The sequence below is a fragment of the Melitaea cinxia genome, chromosome 10, assembly GCF_905220565.1.
Source record: "Melitaea cinxia chromosome 10, ilMelCinx1.1, whole genome shotgun sequence".
In the NCBI taxonomy this organism is placed as follows: Eukaryota; Metazoa; Arthropoda; class Insecta; order Lepidoptera; family Nymphalidae; genus Melitaea; species Melitaea cinxia.
The window spans coordinates 11,028,858-11,053,455 of record NC_059403.1 but is presented as its reverse complement, the minus strand read 5'-3'; the positions used below and the strand labels follow the sequence as shown (position 1 = coordinate 11,053,455).

The window sequence follows — 24,598 nt, the reverse complement described above, 5'->3', positions numbered from 1 at the left end:
AAAGGCTGTGAACAAACTATGGTTAAGTGTTTGGTTAATGTCTGACAATGTGCAGTTGTGCCATTCGGTAGATCTTTGTATGATAATTAAGTTAAAAAAATATAAAGATAAGATTACATTTATTTTGAAATGATTTTTAAGTCTGTCGTGCAAACTATTTATGAGTATATCTGAGATATTAGGTTACTCTTTTGTACAATAACATTATTGATATTAATTGTTAAATAAAAAATGTGAAATATTAGTGTGCATGGTTTCATTAAAATTACCTTTGTATTAAATAACAATATTGGATTAAAAAACAAAATAGAATAAAAAAAAAACAAAATAGAATAAAAAAAAAACAAAATGAAAAGCAAAAATTTAACATTTACCCTTACGTCGACATTATAAACATAAATAAATAAAAAGCACAACAAAAACAAATAAAATTTGAAAACCATAACCACAGTGTATAAATAAATACAGTGATCTAAGGCCTTTGATCTTTGACGACAAGCCGACACCGCATTTCGTACTTAGTAGCACGAAGGGTTGTCACTGTATTTTTCTTTTATAATTTAATTAAAATATAATATTATTATTTAGTAATTTATTGAAGTTCTTCATAGCAACGAATACAAAAAGAAATCTCGCAGAGACTATAGAAGATAGAATAGAGTTTTACAATGTTTTATATAATCTAAAGTAATCAATGAATAATAATGAAAAATCCAAATCGTCTATTATAAGTGAGCAACAGACAAATATTTTCGGTTTCTAGATTTACTGAATTTAAAATTTCCGTTATTGAACATAATTATTAAAGATTAAAGATTCAACACTAACCAACGTCCATATATACTAACTACTTATAGTTATACACATTGCAAGTTAAATAAAAGCTTTGAAAACAATACGTAAAAGGGCTAATGTTTCGTATGATTTTTTTTTTTTAAATATTTCAATGATTTGTGTAAGGTTTTTTTTTTGTCCGCCATTTTGTGTACATTGGCATTATTAAAAATATGACAAATTGTACAAACAGTATAAAATAATATTTAATATAGGTAATTTCCGCACACGGAAGAAAGCTATATATATGTATATATATATATATTTAGCTTTCTTCCGTGTGCGGAAATTGACGAAATCAGTTCTCTGCACAAATATATGGACGATGATGTGTAATCTCTCATCGCACATACATATATTACGAAACATTTTAGTTGCTTACAAATTAAACCACGCGTCAACCCTTAAAGTCGTGTCTCAAGCTACTAAGTTACTAACAAATTCGGCCAGCAGAGGCTTATCCAGGCCGGGCTCGCCTCGGAGGTGGGGGGAGGACCTGGCGGAGCAGCCGTATGGCACACGCGTAACGGCTGCCTTGCGCCCGGTCCTTGAGCGGTGGATGCGCCGTAAGCGCAAACCCCTCACCTTCCGTCTGACGCAGGTTCTCACCGGGCACGGCTGCTTTGGTGAATACTTGTGTCGGACGGCCCAAAGGGAGCCGACGACTGAATGTCACGATTGTGGCGCAGCGGTGGACTCTGCCCAGCACACCCTCGAGGTGTGCCCGAGATGGGCGGCGCTACGTCGCGATCTGACGACAGTCCTCGGAGGGGACTTGTCACTGCCGAGCGTTATCACCGCGATGCTCGGCGACGACGAGTCCTGGAAGGCGATGGTCTCCTTCTGCGAGACAGTAATGTCCCAGAAGGAGAACGACGAGCGGATGAGAGAGGGGGCCGCCGACGAGGCCTCCGTCCGCAGGCGACGAACGGGGGTGCGTAGGAGGCGCTACTTAATGCGTTTCCAGTAACGCCCCTGTGCCCATGTCGGGCCGGGATGGGAACCCGGTCCTGCTAGACATGGCGTCGTCGGGATTGTTCAGAGGTGAGCCGGACAGTCCCATGGAGGAGAAGTCTGGTCTTTTCGCCGAGGCCAGCCTGTCGCTGGAGGGATCCTGTTGCCTGCAGATCCGGGACCCTCCAATTAAAGCGGCTGAAGGCTCCCGCAGGGGTTTTGGTCGGTAGTGCACCCCCAAGTGCTAAGCCGACATACGGTCTAGGAATGCCTACCCGGGCATCCTGGATATCACCCGTAAATGGGTTACCCTGCGATATCAAAAAAAAAAAAAAAAAAAAAAAAAAAAAGGCCGGGCTCGCCTACCCATGTCTCACCCCTACACACGATTGCCCTGTCATTGGATCTTATTTTCAAGAAAATATAACACATTAGACTTAAAAACTGTCAAATAAATATATACTTACATTTTACAAAGATTAATTTTAATCGACAAAAATATTACATTTGAGCATAAATCATAATCATATCATTTTGATCACTAAGACGAACAACAATATAAACATCATGCTTCTTGGCTTTACATTCATTTAATACGATACCAAATGCTATTTTTTTTAAAATGATTTCTTCAATCTTTATATAAATGTTGTTGATTGAAATTTAACTTACATTTTACACAATATTCACACACCTGTTATCTTTATTATAAACAACATCAAATAAATAATGTATTACATAATTTATTCATACAACATTAATTAATCTATATACAGACGGAGGAGGCGTACATTCCGATCTCTTTGCACGCGAGCAACACTTTCATTAAATACATATTAAATAAGTGCTACATTTAAAAATACTGTTAAAATATGTTTTGTGTTAAATAAATGTTACATATTTTATACTAAAAAGCTATATCAAAACTAATAATTATGACATGGCATAATTTTTCAGTCAAAATGTTTAGTTAAAGTCACTAAGACTAAGCAGAGGTGCTAAGCGAAAAAGTATTGCAATCTGCAGAAATCTACCAAAATTTAAATGTAATGACTATATTGTATATATATACACAATGATAGGCTTGCGTTTGACCACTATTTCCCCTGATGATAAGTGAAAATGCGGTTTAAGATGGAGCACGCTTACGTAGAAGTAACCTATTCACTCGCGACTCAAAGATCCCCAGGTTATAGCTTTCCGGAAACACTGACGCTGGTAGAGAGTTCCATTCTTTGGCCGTACGGATCAAGAATGTACTAGCGAATCGCTTAATGCGTATAGGGGGTATGTCAACCATATAAGGTTGGCGTAACGCAGAGCGTCTGGTTGTACGATGATGAAAGGGGGAGGGGGGGAATGCACATGCACGTGTAATGGTACACGTAAAATGTTTTTATTGATTTTAACCATGTGCGAGGAATTCAAATCAATTTTCTCAGTTCAGTTAAATTCCATTTAGTAATATATAATCGATACACATGCTAATATTAAGTATAACAAGATAAACATGTGTTCTGTTATTGCAAAGTAATTTAGTATGTAATATAGCAACTGCTGAGATGGCTTGGATAAGACTAGTAAGATTCAAAACCATTACTCGATTATAAAATAGTTAAGATAATAGTATGATAGTAGTAATAAAAGTAATGGTATTTTTTTTTTCTTTTTATAATTGATGATGTCTAGGAGTTACATAATGCAACATATATCATTACGGTAATAAGATTAAATTCAAAGAATCGTTTGGAGCTTCAGATCGCATAGGCATCTGCATCATTTAAAACTGGTATTGAGGAAAATATGTCTGGGGTTAACTTCGTTGTATTATAATTTTATAATAACTGCAATTATTAAGCAAAAATGTTGTCTTTGTAACTCCAAAAAATAATCCATTCGAAAATGCTCAAGCGCGCCGATCAAAACCAATTTGTTTATACGCCTCCTCCTTCGAAACTTCAAAATAATTCCATCACTGATGATGGAGAACTGGAATCACTGAGGTCGGTTCTCTGGTTGAGGATCCTCAAAGCCTCTTTGGATGGTATGTGGTAGATGCCCAGCTCGTTCAGGGATATAACGGCTTGGCTCGGCTGTTTGGCCAGTTGAGAACGAATTCGATGAGCATCCTCGTAGTCCAAGTTGAGGAGTTTACATGCCTCTAGAAGCCTGATAGTCAAACATTATCTCCTAAGTGTTATATTTTAAAATATTATTATATTATTTTTTATTATGGAATTGTAACATGTATTACGATATAACTTTGCTTTTGAACCATATGAAAAAGTTTTTTTTTTTACTTTTCCGGTAACTTCGGTTGACTGTAAAACGATCAAAGTGATCTTACCTTGGCAATTGATTAAGTTGCGACGCATTCTTGTTAGGGGGCGCAAACGCGGGTACAAGGTTCCTCTTTACGTCATGAGTGAACTGTATGGTTCCGCCTGTATTGAACCAACTTTCCAGTACCACCTCCTATTAATATTACAGAAAAAATAAATAATTTATAAAATAATTTACTGCACCCAAATGAAAATACACGTACAAAGGTCTCATTATTCTGAAGAAATTCTTACGAGGAAATCTGAGAGTTTGAGACAGTATAATTATGGTATGCTATAAGGCATAGCTGGCTGTTACCGAACTGAACTGAACTGAAATTGCTGGTTCGATCTGACGTTTGTTAAAATTTAATTTTGTACTAGTCGTGACTTTTTCTGAGTGCCTAGTGCGAGTTTTATTCACAGAAACATGAGAGAAACGCGTTTATACGTGAAGATTATTTTGCATGGGAATTTAAACACTGCAGCCTAGACGATAAAGAATAGTATACGATACAATCGATACAGAGTCATCTAGCGGCAAACGCGAGAACTAGGTTGAAATCCCAAATTCCCATACAAAATGAAGTTAAAATTTACGGCCGTTATTGCGAGACGGATTAAACAAAACTCGCACTAGGCACTCAGTTTTGGTTAGAAGAGTCGATTGTTAGATGATGACGCCGGGGGTAGGCCCGGCGTTGCGATGTGAGGGGCAGGTGTGCGCGCCACTCGCCTCGTAGACGTAGACGTCGAGGTGCGCGGCGACGTGCGCGCGCAGCTGCGCGGCGAGCGGCGGCGCCAGGGCGCGCGCGGCGCAGGCGAGGCGCGCGCACAGCGCCGCCAGCGGCCCGCACAGCGCGCCCGACACGCTCAGCGCCGCCTGCTCCAGCGTCAGCATCGCGTGCCATCTGACGGTGCAGCAATCATTGTTTGTGGGTTATATATTCTCATTCATCTATTTACATATAATAAAATGGTAGGAAAGTTAAAACTGTACATTGTATATTTTTTTAAAAGAATACTTGGGAATTCTACAATCGACACCGAAGCCAAAAATATAGTTTTTTGAATTTTTGTCTGTTTCTGTATGTCCGGGATAAACTCAAAAAGTACTGCATGGATTTACTTCGAATTTGGCACAAATATTATTAAAAAGTCGGGTCAACATATAGGATACATATTATCACGCTATCACCTACGGGGAACGAGCAGTGAACCTTTATTTCTTCAACGCATTCTGTAACAACGTGTTATCTAACGACAAATATTTGAATGTTGTTGTTATTATATTAATAACCATCAGCTTAGCTTCATACTATAAATAAAGACATTCTGTAGTATATTTAGTATCAGCATTGCGCCCGTGCGAAGCCGGGGCGAGTCGCTAGTTAGTCGTTATTGCGCCAATAAGTTATAGCAAGGCCCCCGGTGGAAGTTGTACTCGTGGACTCCCCCGACTTCACTTGAGGAAGCGGCCGGTGCAGTTATGTAGTGCACAGTCCCCGCAGGGAAGTGGACGCTTGAGAATTCTGTACGTCTTTGATGACCAAAGATACACAGGATACAGGATTACAAAAGTGGGATTAGACCAAGTTCCAGATAGCCGTGCGCGGAGGGTTTTAACGGGGGCCTGTTCGCAGGCCTGGCGTGACAACAAGGCGCCTTCGCAGTGCCACAGACGCCAGGCGCGCGTCGGCCGCGACTTTACGAAGCGTACACGGACGACATCCCCACCCTCCACAACCATTAGCGAGAAGGGGGAGAGGAACTGCTGTTGGCCCTGCATGTGGACGATAGCGCGTTCTTTGCGTCGACATGTCACCAGATCGTCGCCACCAAAGGAATGCAGTTTCTGCTGTACTTACTCCCGGAGTGGCTGTACAAGTGCGGATAGCCGTCAACGTTGGGAAGACGGCCGCCTTATTAACCGGCGGCTCCAGGCCGTTGCGCTAGCTCAAGCTACGAGGCCAGGAGGTAGAATCGAAGACCTCAGTGAGGTATCACCAGCACAAAATGTATATATGTTAGAATTATTAAGGAGTAAGCTAGTGACACGTGTCGAGAGCGTCACCACAAGTGTGATCGGGAAAGGTGAACACAGCAAGAGAGATGCGAGCACAAATTTTCTTTCGCTCATAGCCATTTTTCGTATATGTATAGTTCGCGTCATGTAAAAAGAACGCTGAAAGAAACTGGAGGGGGTGCGTTTGCGCATGGGTATACTCGCGCACAAGTACTACTGTTTTATTTTTTAATTAGGCTTTCACTCGCGGCTTCGTATAATGGTTATTGGCAGGTACATTAAAAAATACTAGAAATACAAGTGCGAATAATTCGGAATAAATAAGTATAATAATTATCACTTTACAAAATCACAATTTTTTTTTAAACAAAAGCAATAACAATTTTTTTATGTGTTTAAAATGATAAATTGATAATTGTTTTTTAGTGAAATAAATAGTAAATGGAGAATTTTGTAATTTAAAACTTTTGTGCGCGATAATATTTTGAGTCGACGTCGAACTGTCAACCGCTGTCAACCAATAGCACACCGGCAAGCATGCGACACCTGATAAACACTCCCGTCCCCCTACCCGTACCACCAAATAGACCGATAAATCGCTTCTGCGCAGCTTCAAGGCCAGCGTTCTTTTTACATGACGCGACCTATAAGACAAAGTGCAGGCTTATTGCTACAGAAGTTTTACTTCAGTTTTATGTCAATTATTAATGAATAATGCAAATACGAAAAACTCAACATAAATACGTATATATTAAAATTGTAATATTAAAGTCGTCATCGACTTGTATGAAAACGCGGTTTTTCTAATTCTCTATACTACACTTACTTCTGGTTCTTGTAGTTTCGACTATTGGCTTTAAATTCGAGCAAGACATATTCGGTCATCACGGCCATGCCCGAGTCTCTAAGATGCGCGAGGAGCGCAGGAGCGTCTCCAAACACTCCAGCCTCCTCTGTATCTTCATCATCTAAAGGTTCAGCCACTGCTAAATTTGTTATTGGTGTCTGTAATAAGAAACATTACAAAACGACAAAAAATATAATTGAAGTTAAATCATACTTACGCTACATAATGTAAGCATAAGATAATAATTATATAAGTACATAAGTACAAGTTTTTTGATTAATTTTAGTGCTTTATTATACTTACAATGTCATACTGACTCGAATTCATTAAAGAACTTCTTCTTGTCACCTCGTTTAGGGCCAACTTGTTAGCGCGTTGCTCGACGTCATTCAATGAGAAAGTTTCATCGCCTTCTTCATCTAAAAATTAGCGATATACTTTTGTTAGAATACATACATACATACATATAATCACGCTTCTTTCCCGTAGGGGTAGGCAGAGACCACTTCTTTCCATTTGCTATGATCCTTACATACTTCTTTTGCTTCGTCCACTTTCATTATTCCCTTCAAAGATGCTTTACGGTTTAGGGTACTCTTGACCTGGCCTTTTTTCAAGAGGTCCCTTATTTGGTCTCGGAACGTCCGCCTACGTCTACCCCTTTCAACCCTTCCATTCACACTCGCCTTATACACTTTGTTCGTCAACCGCTCTTCACTCATTCTCTTAACATGACCAAACCATCTGAGCATACCTTTCTCAATTTTTGTCACTAAATCTTCTTTCAGACCACAATGTTTCCTTATCTTACTATTTCTTATCCTGTCACTCAGTTTAATTCCTATCATACTTCTTAACGCTCTCATCTCAACTGCATTTATTCTGCTTTTATGTTTCTTCTGCCATACCCAACTTTCACTTCCGTACATGAGTGTCGGAACCAACACCCCCTCATGCACAGCCAAACGAGCCTTGATAGACACCTTCCGACTGCTCATAAAGGAGTGCAAAGCTCCATTCACCCTGTTTCCTGCATTCACTCTTTCAATATCACTCTCATACTTTCCATCTCTTGTAAACTTTAAACCCGATACACAAACTCATTCACCTGTTCAATTTGTTCATCTCCAATCACGATACTGCAGTCTGTCACTGCTTCATCTCTTTCAAACACCATCATTTTCATCCTCTTTACATTCATCTTTATTCCATTTATTATATTTGCATTTTACTTATCTGTTATTAAAATAAATAAAAACCAAATGTATACCATATTATTACAACTATAGTGTTTAAAAGAAAATTTTTCGACTATCTATAATGAAGGTAGTAAAAATCTAGACACTTTTGTTCATTTCTTAGAAAAAAATTCTAAAGCTTTTTCACTCAAGATGTATATTTCATGAATCTACCCATATAGGATCATTACATACACGTTTGTATGATACAATGACTGACTGGAGGACAAAAAAATAAAATAAAAATAAAGTTTTATATTTGAGCTTCTCAGCGGAAGTACATTACATTAGTAAATCTCTACATTAGTAAATCTACGTAAATTCTAGTATTATTACTACATAAAATTTTGTGTTTTCCTTTAATTTATATATTAAAAAAATATTTAAAGTACGACCTAAAATTATGATTTAACTAAATATCGGGGGTGACATAAAACACGTCAACAACGAATTTTCTGTCGAATTTTTTTATTGTATCTCGTATTTGCCGATAAAGGAAATAATCGTTAAAAAAACTTGGCAAATATCACAATGTGGTTTGATCAGCGTGCCTAGAAGTGCCTGCACAAATGGACCAATTTGGACATTTTCAAATCGTTATTGTACATTTTTTTTTTTTTTTTGTGAACTGAGCCACACTTCCGCTGAGCCTTTATGTACACTTACCATCTTGTCTAGTATTTTCATCGTCAGAATCATCATCGTCCTCAGAACTGGTCGAGGATTCGCTTTCATTTTCCCTGTGTTGTTGCTGCGTAAAATGTTGGAATTGGCGCCTGTAGTAATGCAGTTGTAGGTAATGCTGTAATCAAACCATAAGATGTTCCGACGTGAGGTATTTGAATGTTGAAACTAACGGTGCTTTTAGACTGTGAAAGCGTTTTGATGGCAAAATGTGACGTTTCTTCCTTGTTATTTATGTGAGTATTGAAGTCATAGCTATTTAATATATTATGTATATAATTCTTCTGCACGTGTGTTTGTCCTAAGCAGCTGGACCTATTTGGTTGAAACTTCGTGTACATTAAAAGGGCTTCATGGATGGTTTGAAAACAAAATTGGACCCGGTAGGTGGCGCTACTGTCGGTATGTCAGCAATCAAATTTTGTAGCTGCTTATTAAATAATTAATGTACTTTTTTGTTTAAATCAAAGCCGTGTTTTCTCAATACTTAGATTGCCTATTTATAACATTGTTGTCTACTTTCCCTGGTGTTCTAAATAAATAAATATGTCATTTGTCGACCAAACTTACCAAAGAATGAGCCCACTGTAATAGCACAGTTCTAGTGTAATGAGCGGTGTTGACGATCGCGATGATTGGGTGTGTTCCAGATATGAGGAACGTATTGAGCTTCAGTGTGGAAGCGGCCGCACTAATCAACTGTGTTAGACGTATACGCCATTCTTCGATTAGTTCTAGCTGAAGCTCTAAAAACTGTAATCTGTGAAAAACGTTTTAAAGATTATTTACGAAAATAAATAGTTAGACCAAACTTATAACAGCCTCACGTTAAGCACTTAAATAATATTATAAATACATAAATGTTTATCACAACGGCTCCAAATAAGAATCGAATGCTGTGTCACCTACGTATGACCCATACCAGAGGTTCCCTAATTTTTTTCTCATAGACCACTTTCAAAATTTTGCTAGTTCCACTGAACCCCTGTGCATTGGGCCATTTTAATTTACCTCCCCATGAATTAAAAGAAGGTAAGAAATTTTTCAGTTGACACTTTTTTAGGCCAATGATGGGTGTCAGCCGTCCTGGACCGCTTTGGAAATCAATGATCTGTACTAACATGAAAGATTTTTTTTTTATTAGAATTAAAAATACTTATTCAAACATTAGACCAAATCAAATTCTACTGAGGGACATGGAGTATCCTAACATACCGATGTCCAGGCTGCGGTAGTACGGTATATCTATCCTCGATGGTCTTCAGCAGGGAAACGAACCAGTCCGCCCCACGCGGCACCCACACCACTGAGCCCACCGCTGCACCCACTCCTGCAGCCACTGGTTCTATCCACTGTTCGCTGTCTAACATCTCGTCCATTTTTGCTAGGGCATCTTTAAATAATTGATATGATTATATTATTTCCATTTCATTACTAATTAGCAAGGATATATTTTTAACCGACTTCCAAAAAAGGAGGAGGTTCTCAATTCGACTGTATTAAATCACCTTCACCCTCTGCATCGCCGGCTCTCGGGGAAGCCGCACCGAGCGACTCGGAGCGCCTACAACTAAAGGTCGAGGCCCAGAAGGTGGAACAACGTAGGGCAACGGCCGCACCCAAATCTAAGCCGAGCTCGATGTCATTGGCGACATTTATCCAGGCAACCATCTCCCCGAAGCAAAGTAAGCTTCCCCATCACCCCTCTCCCAAAAAGGCTGGACAGGGAGAGCGACTATCGGAGGCGCTGAGCAGGTTCACCAAAGACAATAGTCCGAGGCAACCAGCGGCGTCACCGGCCGCTCGAACTAGGGCCGATATGGGACAAGTATCACCACCGAGACTTCGACCGGCGTCCACACCGCTTCAACACGCGGAAAATGCCCTAATCGAGTTCCTGGCCATTATTAAGGCAAACCGCGAGGTAAGCTTGGCCACCTGCAAAAAGATCATGCAGGCCTACCAGTACGATCACCAAAGATTACTGGAGGTGGAACTCGAAGAAGCCGAAGCAGCCATATACAACAGTGATACCCGACAAATACTCAAGGGCAAGATGTCGGGTAGGTATATGGCCGCATATAACATCACAGCAGGCTTCGTGAGCGCGGTCGAGTCTGAGGGTAATGACGAGGAGTCACAAACCTTTGAAACACCCGAAGGGGACCCGGTGGTGGTAGTGGCGAGATGCACGAAAGTAATGCTGGGCGACCGGATGCTACGGATGGCAAAAACCATCACGGGCGACCGGGCCGAAGCCGGCTTACCGTACGTGACCTGGGAACTACCATCACTGGAGTGGATAAACGGGGTACCAGGATGCGGCAAGACAACCCGAATAGTCAGGGACTTCGATGGGGACACGGAAGTCGTGATTACGACCACAGTCGAGGCGGCTAAAGATCTAAAAGAAAAACTGGTGCACCGCTATGGCAACAAGGTCAAGCAAAGGGTACGTACTATGGCCTCCGTTCTGGTAAATGGCTTCCGTGAGGGTTTAAAAATCAACCGCCTAACGGTGGACGAAGCCCTCATGAACCATTTCGGAGCCATAGTAATGGCCGCCCGACTATCGGGAGCTGAGAAGGTAGTCCTCATCGGAGACATAAACCAACTGCCGTACATCGACAGGGATAACCTGTTCGAAATGCGGTATTGTAGACCAACCCTTATAACGACTATTTCGTGCGAGTTGTCGTGCACGCATCGTAACCCCAAAGATGTCGCCTTTGCCATCAGTGAGGTTTACAAGTCCGTGTACAGCTCAAGCACAAAGATCCGATCTTTGCGAGTGGAGAGTCTCACAGGCGCGCGCATTCCTGTAGGAAGGGACCGAACCCTGTACCTGGTATTTACGCAAGAGGAGAAGAGATTGCTGACTGACCAGGGATACGGGTCCGGTGAGGGATCGCGCGTCTTAACCATTCATGAGGCGCAGGGCCAGACCTATGAGGACGTCATCGTCCTCCAGACAAATACAAGGAGGCTCAAGATCCACGACAGCGTTTCGCACGCTGTAGTCGCGGTGACTAGACACACCAACACCTGTGTCTATTACACCGACGACCGTGACGACGCAATTGGTCGCTTTGTGGCGAGGGCAGCGGAGATGACGGACAAGAAAATCCTTGAGCATAGTCTCAAGATGGCCATTCACCATAGAGATGCTGCCGTCATTGAGAATGTGCTCAAAATGTTGAAAAATGTAGAGGTGTGAAGACATTATTGTATTGTAAGTATAAATTATGCGTAGATAAAAGTGTAAAGTAAGTAATATAAATAATAAAATTGAATGTAATAGTATATGAATAATATGTAATTGTAATGATAAGGCTTTATATATTTACTTAATAAGATAGGATTAGTCATATAATATATTAATAAAAAAAAAATTAAAAAAAAAAAAATTAAATTTAAATGGACAAAACGATTCCTAACCACAAAAAAAAAAGTACCTAACTACTAACAATAACATAGGTTAAGTGTACATTGTAAGTAGCAAATAAGTGTACATATATTGTAGTTAGAAAATAAGTGTACATATATTTTAGTTAGCAAATAAGTGTAAATATAATAAAAATAATTAGTATATAAGAATATAAAATAAGCAATATGTAGAATAGTCTTGGTCAGTGGACTCGCGTCGACTTTTAGAAATTTGAAATTTTAAGACTAGTTATTAAGGCTTCTAGATTCTAAGTTGCGGTGAAGTACCGATGCATGTTAAAAAAAAAAATAATAATAACAATATATGGAATAACAAAAGCACGGGCATAATAAGCCTGTGGATATATCACATAACTAAAAAAAAAAAAAAAAAAAAAAAAAAAAAAAAAAAAAAAAAAAAAAAAATTCGACTGTATTTTTTTTTTTTTTTATGTATGTTACATCAGAACTTTTGACCAGGTAGACCGATTTCGACAAATTTTGTTTTAATCGAAAGATGGTGTGTGCCGATTGGTCCCATTTAAATTTATTTGAGATCTAACAACTACTTTTCGAATTATATCTAATAATGCGTTTTTACTTGACGCTTTTTTCGTCGACCTACGTTGTATTATACCACATAACTTTCTACTGGGTGTACCGATTTTGATAATTCTTTTTTTGTTGGAAAGGGAATATCCCTAGTTTGGTACCATGATAAGGAAACCAGGATCTGATGATGGGATCCCAGAGAAATCGAGAGAAACTCTTGAAAATCCGCAATAACTTACTGGGTGTATCGATTTTGATAATTTTTACTTTAATCGAAAGCTGATGTTTATCATGTGGTCTCATATAAATTTTATCGAGATCTGATAACTACTTTTTGATTAATCTTTGATAACGCGTATTTACTTGACATTATTTTCGTCACCTTACGTTGTATTATAACCTCATAACTTTTTACTGGGTGCACCGATTTTGACGTTTCTTATATAAATTAAAAGCTACTATTCGTCACGTGGTCCCATTCAAATTTAATTGAGATTTGATTCGTAATTTGTGAGTTATATCTAATATTGCGTATTTACTTGACGGTTTTTTCGTCACCCTACGTTGTATTATACGTTATATCTTTTTACTGGGTGCACTGATTTTGATCTTTTTTGTATAAATCAAAAGCTAATACTTGTCATGTCGTCCGTTTTAAATATGATTGAGATATAATGAGCAATTTTTGAGTAATCTTTGATGACGCGTATTTACATGACGATGTTAAGACGACTGTGGTCATGTTCAATACTTTGCCACAACGCCATCTATCAAAATGTAATGAAATTACTTCGTTCACTATCGATCAAATTACAATATTCCACTAGAGTAGAGAGTAGCAGTTTATTCGTTATAAATATATTTGAGCTTTTAATTTTTGAGTTATCGCTAATACTGGGTATTTACTGGGCTATTTTACGTCGACCAACGTTATATTAACCTCATTACTATTTTACTGGGTGGACCGATATCGATGATTCTTTTTTTAATCGATAGGTGGTGCTTGTCATGTGGTCCCATTTAAATATAATTGAGATTTGACTCGAACTTTTTGAGCTATATCTGATATGGCGTATTTACTTGACTGTTTTTGGAGTTTTCTCCTTAAGAATCGATTTTCATTTAAGGCCCCGGAATGAAAAAATTGAACAGTAAAATCTACTGAACATTCGTACAGGTCATTCGACCTTGTTAGAGATGGCGTTCAGACGTTTTCTAATAACGCAATTAGGTTCCGATAGATGGCGTTATTGCATTCATTTATTTACAATTTGATATAGTAATAATATATTTCTTAGACTAGTAAGCCTTTTTGTGCCTATTTAGACAGTTGATCTGAAGGGGTAAACTCCAGTCGTGCATCGGAGCTGTGTGAAAACATGAACATTACATATTTTTAATAAAAAAGACATAAACCGTAATTCAATAAAATCCGCTTCAACTAAAAAACCCGCCGTAATAAGCGATGTCAGCGCTTCGCGCGAATCGACGACGGGCCTTTTATGAAATTTCTGCCTACAATCGCTAACAAAATGTTAGAAATAACAGTAGAACATTATATAATTCTACAATTTTATAATGTCGCGTTATATGGAATACGAACAAAGTATTACTATTTTTTCGTCGATCTACGTTGTATTACTCTTCGATGTAATTGAAGTCGGTTTTTTTTTCGTTTGCGAGCAAACACAATTATATAACTATATTTAAAACTATTATCACTATCATATTAATCTAAAGTTTATAATAAACATTATATTTACGTAAAAATGCAATTCAATATGACTCAATAAATGTGGGTCAGTTATTGATGAAAATTAAAAACATGGCTATAATTTTAAATTTTTTGTAGGGTACAAAAAAATCAGGTCATTCCAAATTAAATTTGGTGAATGCCCCAAAATTGTAGACAAATTTCTTATAGTGAAGGTAAGAAACAAAAAACTTATTGTTTACTTAAAATTTTTCAAATACTATTTTTTTTAAATACTTTTAAATCATAACTTACATTTCTTTTCCACAGCTAACCACCGTACAAATGTTTCAGCTTTGGTCAACACAGATAAAACATTGTCAACCTCATTGTCAGTGATTGTCTTTAATTCTTTATGGAAACCTAAAGTCTCGTCCACAGCATGTGCGAACGCTGCGTCCACATCAACTATTTCCCCTTTTGCACCTTGTGTGTGATAGATTGCTAAGACAGTGTGAAGTCTTTCAGTTGCTAAAGCTATCAATCCTGCGTTAAACTGATCCTAAAATTTTTGTTTTCTTAGAATTTAAACACCACATAATTCCATGTCTAAAGGAAATAATATTAAACTTTTTAAGCACTAAGTAAAATTAAAAAATAAATGTATTATTAATAAAATAAAATGTTAGTAATAATATTAATTATAGCATCTTCGGTGCGACAAAGCCAGCCCTGCGGTCACCAACCCGCCTGCCCAGCATGGTGACTATGAGCAACACGCGAGTCCACGCTATTTTTGGCGCGGACTTGTGGAAGCTTATGTCCAGCAGTGGACTGTGATAGGCTGAAGAAGAATATTAACTACTAATGTAATATACTAGCTACAAAAGTGTGGCTAACAGAACTAAATAAGTGTTCAATAAATAAATAAAATAAGTACACAATTACAAAATAAAAATTTATATAAAGTGTTTTAGTAAAACCCACCACAGCATTAATGTTTCGCATCTCGAGCTTCTTGGCTATTAGTTGAACATTATTCATTATGAATTTCTGGTGATCTTTTATCCACGTTAAAGTCTGAGTAAGAAACCACTCTGGTCTATCAATTCTAGCAGTCTGTCGGGACCCCGTAAAGTGGAATATAAATCGTTTTTTCAAAGGTTGTAATAAGACTTTTACTGGTAGACAGGGATTTTGTTCTAAACAACAAAACATTTTGATTTTATAATTTAAATTTTAGGGACTAATTATGTATTACGAGTATGTTAGCATAATAGGGAGATGTCTTCCCAATAGGTTAGGAGACAAACAGCCTTCGTTAGAGAAAAAATAGGCTACCAAAGTTACTTATAAAGATTGCTCTTAAAAGATATGAAGTGTATATAATTATTTAAATTGACTATACCTGGGGTTGAATCACCTGAAACCGATTCACTACAAACGTCTATTGGTTCCTGTATTAAAAATAGATATCTTGTGAGATTATTAAATTTATTTAATACTTCTTTTGGAATTGGTGTACTTTCTGCAGATGAAGTGAACGGCCACTTTAATGCCTTAAGTATGTCTTCATAGTGTCTAAAAGTAAATATTTAAAATAAATCATAACACACCAGTTACCTGCTATGTTATAAAAAACTTTAAAGTTTTAATGAACAGAGGTAAAATCAAATTATTCTTAATTATTCTTGTTTATAGATGAAAGTTTCTATATTGCAGTTTTCTATTTTATTTGTAATTAGTTCAAGTATTTAAGAAAGCAATTAATTTTTTTTTTGAAATAACCAATAAAAATACATACAAGCAACACACCTTATAAGATTATCTTTCAAAATATTGTGCCAGTAATGTGTGTACGATTTGACATAAGCAGTCCAATTCGGTTTATATCGCTGTTTGCACATTTCCACCATTTCTTCATAAAGCGATACTAGTTCTTCGTCATCTTTGCATTGCCTCATTTGGTTACTGTTAATAAATAACATTATATTAAATGTAAATACAAACATTGGTTTTCATGAGTTCTATAAAGTTCTGTAAATAAACCTTTTACAGTTTAATTGGAGGCATGCACTGTCTTTATCATTAACCAGTCAGAAAGTAAATAAGAAAAAATAACAGAAGAAAGATTAACCGAGTATCTTTATGGCTAGAACAGTAAACTGAAAAGTACAGAGGATATAAAAAAGTTGTTTTGAAAACATTAGAAAGAAGTTTTTGGTAAAATAATGAAACATAGTCATCTAATTAAATTCTTATTACAAAATTATATACACAAACAAAATCTTTCAAATTTTAACAAAAACAATATTTACTATTTTGTACAGTACATGTGAATATATTTTGTATTTCAATGGCGTAAAAAAAAAATATTGTTGATTTAATATGCTTATACCCACCTCAGTTCTTCAAGTTTAACATATGACTGAAAATATGCATTAACATCCTCCAATCTATGAATGATTGAAAATCTTTTATCAAGTTCTGCCATTAATGGATCTGTTTTAATTAGAAAGCTGTTTACTTTCTCCACTAGTAATGATTTTTTTTCTTTTAATTTCTCTATTTGCATTAAGCTTAATTCAGCTGTTCTGATAGCAGAAGTTATATTTTTCGGCGCCTCATCACTTGCAGCATGCAACTAAATTATTTAAATTACAAAATTATTCACTGATATCGAATAGAGTCCAAATAATATAAATTTAATATTACTCACGCAATTTTCAAGATGTTCTCTTTTATTTAATAAATCATTTTCTATTTCACTCAAATTCCCCAAGTTATTTATATCACTACCAATTTTAATGTTAAGATTTTTTATTATGTCTTTTTTAACATCCTCATTTAAATTGCACTTCATCTTGATAGAATTATTAGACATTGTTCATAATCACATAGCCAGGTCTGCAATTTAAGATGCTTATTTTTTTCAGTAGGGCGACACTTTTTTTGCTATACTTTGTATACCAAACTTGAATTTTTATATAAATTGGCAAAATTGTACGTCAAAATGAAAAAATTTAAACGTCGGAAACGTCGTAATTGTCAAATTTTGACTCGAACAATTATTTCCTAACCGCCATATTATATTGCAACCACCGAGTAACCACGCCCGGAATTTCGGATTTTTAGTTTTTTCTGCATATATATTTTCTGAGCCCTAATACTTTATTGTGAGAATATTATTCGTCGCTTCTAGGGATTTACTATGGGTTTGTATTTAAACCTGAATCATTGGTCTTTTTGGTCGAACGAAGTAATTTTGCTTTTGAAAATAAGTTCTTAATATCTATATCAACAGAAAATAATAGTATTTTATAGTTATACCTATATTTTTATTACTTATACTATATTTTTCTGTTTTCATTCCTTTAGAAAATACAGTGAAACGTAATGTGAGATATCAAAAATGTACTATTTGTGGTCTAAAGAGGACCCCTGGACTGGAGCCAATGTATTTTTGAAGAAGTTTCCACTTGATCGGTTAGTGTAAATATTTCTATGCTCTGTGGTGTTAACAATAGAACAATACAATATTTAAATAAATTCTACTTAAAATCTTTATAACAGTAAATAGCTAACTGTAGTAATAAAGTAACATTAAAGTATTATACATACTTATGTATACTAGAAAACTAGTTGTAGACTATGTAAAATTTAAACTTTTAATTTAAATTGACGATTAAAATTCTACTCTCAGGTGTCGTTCTTGGGTCAAAGCAGTTGGGAATGAAGACTGCTTACATACCCGTTAAAAAATTGCATGAAATTAAATATTTGTGTGGATATCACTTTGAAAAAAAGTATTTTAATACAAAGGGCAATAGATTAATTAAAAATGCTATTCCAACATTAAATTTGCCACAACCATTGGATGACAGTCTTTTGGTAGATTTTCCTTTATATGGTGAAGAAAAAGAAAAATCTCAAGTCTTGAAAGGTGCAAATTTTTTTTATATGTTTATGATAATTATAAATTACATTACAATTATTTTTTCTCGATGTTTTTGTTTAGCTGTTTGTCTAGCCTTATTTCTGGTTCATAATATGCTGTGTGGCTACGGCACTAAAGAATTTAGCCACCCCCTCTCTTCCCGTGGGTGTCGTAAGAGGCTACTAAGGGATAACAAGGTTCCACTACCACCTTGGAACTTAAGAAGCCGACCGATGGCGGGATAACCATCCAACTGCTGGCTTTGAAATACACAGGCCGAAGACGGGCAGCAGCGTCTTCGGTGCGACAAAGCCAGTACTGCGGTCACCAACCCGCCTGCCCAGCGTGGTGACTATGGGCAAAACACATGAGTTCACGTTATTTTTGGCGTAAACTTGTGGAGGCCTATGTCCAGCAGTGGACTGTATAGGCTGTAATGATGATAATATGCTAATTGATGTTTATGATAAATTCTTTTTTATTTTCTAGTTTTCAAGATATAACAAATTCAGAGAATGTGCAATGAAATGAAAATATTTTATCTAAAAGTGAGTAAACTACTTTATTATATTATATTTATTTATGTTATGTTGTTAGAAGTAACAAGTGTTTTTAAGAGGTACAGCATCTTGTTAGTTCATGTTTGGTTATGTAATATATTTTTAATGATGGATAAAATTAAGATTTTTATTGTTAATTAAATGAACTTACTTATAATTTTAATAACTTGCTGTTGCAAGTCTTATACATTTTTAATAAGTGACAAAAAGTTTTCTTGGAAACAATGTCTTGTTGTTTCAAAAACTCTGTCTTACTAAGTATGTACTGGAAATTTAAAAAGAAATAAAGATGAGATTATATAAAAGTCATACAAATGTTCACAATTGTACTGTATAGAAAAAGATAATTTTTAAATATATTTTGTACTGATAATGGCAGTACAATCTCAGTTGTAATAAATATCATATAATAGATTATAGTTAGTCAATGTTCTAAAAAATCATCTGACATATATTTAATTTATTATTTATACATTTACCTAGATAATATTGGCCCTTAGATATCAGATATCTAAGGCTGATTGATATACATATCACTGATAAAATGAGAGATATATGTAAAACACTTTCTGAGAATCTTTAATATCTTTTAACACATATATGCAACGATTCACAACATATGATACAAATGATCCAATGCAGTATAAGATTTTTAGTTTTATAAAATGATTATAATAATAATTTTCTATAAAATGATTATGAATAACCTTCGGAAACTAATCATTTTCATTTTCTATATAACAAGATAAGTAATCATTAACTTTAATTTTAAAATAAAAATAATTTCATATCAAATCTATACTATTACTATAAAGCTGAAGTTTGTTTTCTTGAACGCGCTAATCTCTGGACTTACTGGACCAATTTGAATTTTTTTTCAGTATTTGATAGCCCATTTATCAAGGAAGGCTAGGGCTATAGGCTATATATTATCACGCAAAGACCAATAAGAGTGGACCACCAATGAAGAATGTTTCAAAATCGGATTTTTTCCTTCTGAGACCTTCCCCAGCTAGCCCAAAGGAACTATTCCACGTGGACAAAGTTGCGGGTAGAAGCTAGTAGAAAATAAAATTCAGATAATTTAAGTGTGAGTAAATAATGGAAAATGTAAAAAAAATTAACAAGTAATAGATACTAGATATATTTAGATATTGTACTACTATTTTTCAGATGCTGAATACAGCTTTCTCCCTTTGCCCTCTACTTCGCAGGCACCACAAGGACTTACTTTTGAAAAAACACTAGGTAAGAATAACAAATGAAAATTTCACATTTTTGATTACATAAAACATTAACCAGTAACATGTCTACTATAAGCATATAGCTAATTAGCATTTAATTTTATGACACAAGTTCACTTTATTATATAAAATGTTTCTCTAACTGTATATGTTACTACATAGATAATTACAAGCAACTAAAACATTTTTATGTATTAATTTTTTGGTCTCCATTGGCTGCAATACCCTTAAAAGTTGAGGCCAGTTATTAATAGAAGCACACACTCTTTCTATGGGAAAATTATTTATTTCATTATACCTATGAATAGCCCGGTACACATTTGACTAATATCAAGCATATGAGAGTCAAATAAATTTTTAATTATACTGCTTGAATAATTTACATTTTATAAATCAAAAGTTTGCTTAGTTTTGTTAAATATGCATTAACATTAATGTTTAACATAGTTTCATTTATCTATATTTTATACATTTATATATATATTTCGATATTATACTATTAAAGTATAGTATAGTTTAAAAAATAGAATGACAAAATAATTTGATATAGCTCTTTCCTTAGTAATCAAATACGTATATTTTATTGTTGTTGTTGTACACGGGCTATTTTCCGCAACTCGACGTCTTGATGCGCCTTTTTTGCGTGACCAAAATATTTTATTGTTATAATATTTCAAGTAAATTGAAGAAAAAGGGAAAAAATAATAATTACATTCAATGATTCCAATTGTATCATGCAATGGGCATTCCTTTGTCGTATACTTGTGTTATTATTTAAACCAAAATTAAATACATATTAAACTGTAACGATCACTAATAAAATATATCAATATTAGCATTGTTTAATATTGAAATAAAAATAATAAATGTATCTTAATATAATAAAAGCAATAAATTATTTTATAATATTATATTTAAGTAAAAATTTATGAAATTAAAGGAATAAATCACATTATACATAATATTGTATACTTTCAACGTATGTATGTACGTAATACGTACATACACAAAAAATGTATATATAATAACAGGATTTTTTTTTAAATTTCAGATTCTACATTAACTGAACGTGAGAAGATCCTGCTGAGTCATTTGACTCAAACTAAATTAAGCTTAAAGCCTTTGGCAGTCGAAATGCGAACTGTGAGGAAGACACTAATAAATTGTTTGTAGCTTATAACAATATTAGCGGGGTCCGCACTGACATGCCTAATAGAAATAATAATGATGACATTCAAGTTGTTGATGAGATAGTTTATCCTGTTTTGTCTCTGCCCAATGAAATTGATTTCTTTTTATATGAAAATGATTTATGTAACTTTTTGGAGCAGCCAGTAGTATATGTTAGTGTTTATTTAGCTGCAAAATTATTAGATAGAACGAAATGTCAGTAATGTAAAGATTCGTTAAAAGTTGATAAACCAGTAGACGACTTAAACAATTATATTAGTTTTAAAGAATGGTGGAAAGATTCGAGCTCATTGTGCTTTCCTTCTACACCTTTATGTCATTTCATAAACAAGAGCCAAATTCATTTCAAAGCTATTATATCTCAGGACTTACAAATTAAAAATATAAAGCAGTAGACTAGTTTGCAATTAAGTAATGAGCATTTTATAGAAAAAAACAAATCAATTAATTCATAATCTTTGTTTATTATTCATTAGAAAATCATGTAAAGACAAAAATATACAATTAGAATAATGTGATCAAGACAAAGCTTAGATAACAACTTTTATGATTCTTGTTGAATATTTATATTGTCAGTACTATAAAACAATGTTTGTAGAAAACATCCATAGTGGCAGTTCTTCTTGACATCTAATGTCTTTGCAATGTTTTTTGTTTTTCAAGTTTTTAAATGTGTATATTTTAGCTTAGAACCAAAAAAAAATAATTCCGCTGTGGCTTCGCCCACATAGATTACGCGATTTTCGCTATTTCGTTTTCTCCCATAATCCGCTGTTCGTTTATCCACATACCATTAAATGGCGTACATGGAATTGTAGCATCCCGTGAAAGAATTTTTAAAATCGGTAGTACTTTATGGAATTACCTACTACAAACATTTAATAATACAAAAATAAGAATTTAGAAGATTACTCTAAATATGTTCTTATTATGTTTGTAAATCGTTATGTTTTTTATCTGTATGCCTAGGATCATTATATAATGCTTTTCAGAATTGTTTTTACTTAGATAATATCTGTAAATATGTTTATGTTATGTTTGTTTGTTATTTACTGTATATTAAAAATTTTAGATTTTTGTGAATATGTTATGGGTCAAATTCATCGTCTTGGTTGTTATTGATTGATAATTACTGTTTTGCGAGATCATTTCATTTGTATCACTTTTTAAGAGTTGATTTTTTTGTGACTATGCTACGTTAAGTGTTAAATCATGTTGTTTGTTAATTTTGGATAATTACTATTTGTTACTATTTAATTTGTTTTGTTAATATTTTTTTTATGCTTTAAAATCATCTTTTTTGTTATTGGCTGACAATTACTATTAGAAACTATTTAATTTGTTTTGTAAATGTTTGTTATGCTTTTAAATCATCTTTTTTGTTATTGTTACTTACTGTTCCACGGGTTGCAGGTTCGATTCCCGCCTGAGATTGAATGTACTACGTGTATTTATATATTTATATATATATATTATTTCTGTTTATTTATTTCAAAAAATGTACAGTCAGTTGTTACCTGTAACACAAGCATTAAGTTGCTTAACATAGGAATATATGACTGTGTGTATGTTATAAGATAATAATAATAATAATAATACACTTTATTGTACACCAAAAACAGAAATAATACATATCAAAGAAAAAGAAAAAAAAAAGATTTATTTATTTATATTTATTTATTTTAATTTGTTTTATAAAGAAGTTTATGTTATGTTTGTAAATCATCTATGTTATAAGATTTATATTATATTTATTCATATTTATTGATTTTAATTTGTTTTATAAATAAGTTTATGTTATGCTTGTAAATCATCTATGTTATAAGATATTATATTATATTTATTTATTTTAATTTGTTTTGTAAATAAGTTTATGCTTGTAAATCATCTATGTTATAAGATATTATATTTATTTATTTTAATTTGATTTATAAAGAAGTTTATGTTATGTTTGTAAATCATCTATGTTATAATTAAATATTAATTAATATCTTAATAATTAAGAATTTGTTTTGTTAACATGTTTTTATGTTTTAAATAATTTTGTTTGTTATTGTTTGATAATTAATAGTTGTTATTATTTAATTTGTTTTGTAAAAGTGTTTGTTATTGTTTGATAATTACTATTTAATTTGTTTTGTAATGGTGGATTAAGCTCCGATCCTTCTTCTACTTGAAGAAAGAGGCCTAGAATGTGCTGAGAGCTGTGGGATGTATCGCAGTATGCTTGCGAAAATATAAAATTTGTTTGTTAGCTGTTGTGATCGACATGCCTTCAATAATGTAACTTTTTTGTATAACAACTTTAAATTTGAAAAGACTGCCGAGAGTTTTGTCCGGCTTTTTTTCCTCTCTGCCTACACTAGGAACATTAGGTTAAATAATTTGTTGTAATATTTATTTTATAAAGCCGATGACATAATAGATAGGTGATGTCTACCGAGACACTAGTGATCAGGGCAAAATAATATGTTTGTAATGTTTAATTGTAACAATTACCTTCATTTTTGTTTAAAATGTAGATTTTTTTTCGCTGGTTAAGTGTAGTAGTACCAAGAAATTTAGTAGTAGTGTAGTATATACCAAGAAGTTTTAAATATACATTATATATATACAAAAAACCTTTTATTTTAAATAAAATTTATAAAATTAAGAACCCTGTACTCAAAAAGTATCGATAATTTTATCGACTAATTTATCGACCTTTTTCCACACTATTATCGATTTCCGGTAGGATAACAGTAACAACACTATGCTTCATTATTACCAATTTAACGAAAAAAATAGAGCTCAACCACAAAGTTGGTACTTGAAGTATAGCAAAACCTTGAACCCGGAGCTCGACCGTGTCTATGGAGTGACACCTCTTTACTTATATACTCTTTGATTTTTTTGCATGAATTTTTTTTTAATATAGTTGTTGTTGTTGTTTTAAAATTTATCCCCAATAGGGAAAGGCAAAGGACTATAATCCATACAGCCTAATTTAAATTTGTTTCGTTCTGACATATCAAAAGGCCGGAGCCAAGTCTGAAGTGACTTTATTTTTCTTCTGATTCGATGACTGGTAAAGTAAGGCCGAAGCCAAGTC

At 34.4% G+C, this 24,598-nt stretch overlaps 1 protein-coding gene and 2 long non-coding RNA genes across 4 annotated transcripts; 2 read left to right on the top strand and 1 right to left on the bottom strand.

The window, feature by feature from the left end:
- The first annotated feature begins 20 nt into the window (after positions 1–20).
- LOC123657358 lies at positions 21–18,053 on the top strand. The gene is made up of 4 exons (XR_006743695.1): positions 21–33; positions 17,477–17,480; positions 17,512–17,790; positions 17,954–18,053. It is a non-coding gene; the product is annotated as an uncharacterized LOC123657358 (long non-coding RNA).
- LOC123657356 (RAD50-interacting protein 1) lies at positions 3,304–24,426 on the bottom strand. Its single transcript, XM_045592918.1, has 16 exons — positions 24,397–24,426; positions 21,989–21,994; positions 17,295–17,488; positions 16,978–17,219; positions 16,391–16,546; positions 15,984–16,156; positions 15,563–15,777; positions 14,891–15,137; positions 10,120–10,297; positions 9,475–9,664; positions 8,881–9,022; positions 7,286–7,401; positions 6,962–7,140; positions 4,846–5,020; positions 4,136–4,263; positions 3,304–3,957 (listed from the first exon to the last, which is right to left on the bottom strand). Exons 3-16 carry the CDS (start codon positions 17,457–17,459, stop codon positions 3,747–3,749), a joined length of 2,517 nt encoding a protein of 838 aa, XP_045448874.1. The 5' UTR covers positions 17,460–17,488; positions 21,989–21,994; positions 24,397–24,426; the 3' UTR covers positions 3,304–3,746.
- LOC123657359 lies at positions 18,269–21,792 on the top strand. Of its 2 annotated transcripts, XR_006743697.1 has the most exons (4): positions 18,269–18,518; positions 19,002–19,060; positions 20,246–20,320; positions 21,368–21,792. It is a non-coding gene; the product is annotated as an uncharacterized LOC123657359 (long non-coding RNA). The 2 variants fall into 2 exon arrangements; XR_006743696.1 differs by lacking the exon at positions 18,269–18,518 and having other exon boundaries at positions 18,967–19,060.
- Positions 24,427–24,598: the final 172 nt, after the last annotated feature.

Excerpts from the sequence above, each read along its gene's own strand:
- LOC123657356 (XM_045592918.1), bottom strand. The coding sequence starts at position 17,459 with ATGTCTAATAATTCTATCAAGATGAAGTGCAATTTAAATGAGGATGTT. Across the intron at positions 7,402-8,880 it reads TACTAGACAAGATGGTAAGT|ATGAAGAAGGCGATGAAACT; the intron begins GTACATAAAGGC and ends GCTAATTTTTAG. Across the intron at positions 7,141-7,285 it reads ATTCGAGTCAGTATGACATT|ACACCAATAACAAATTTAGC; the intron begins GTAAGTATAATA and ends TTCTTATTACAG.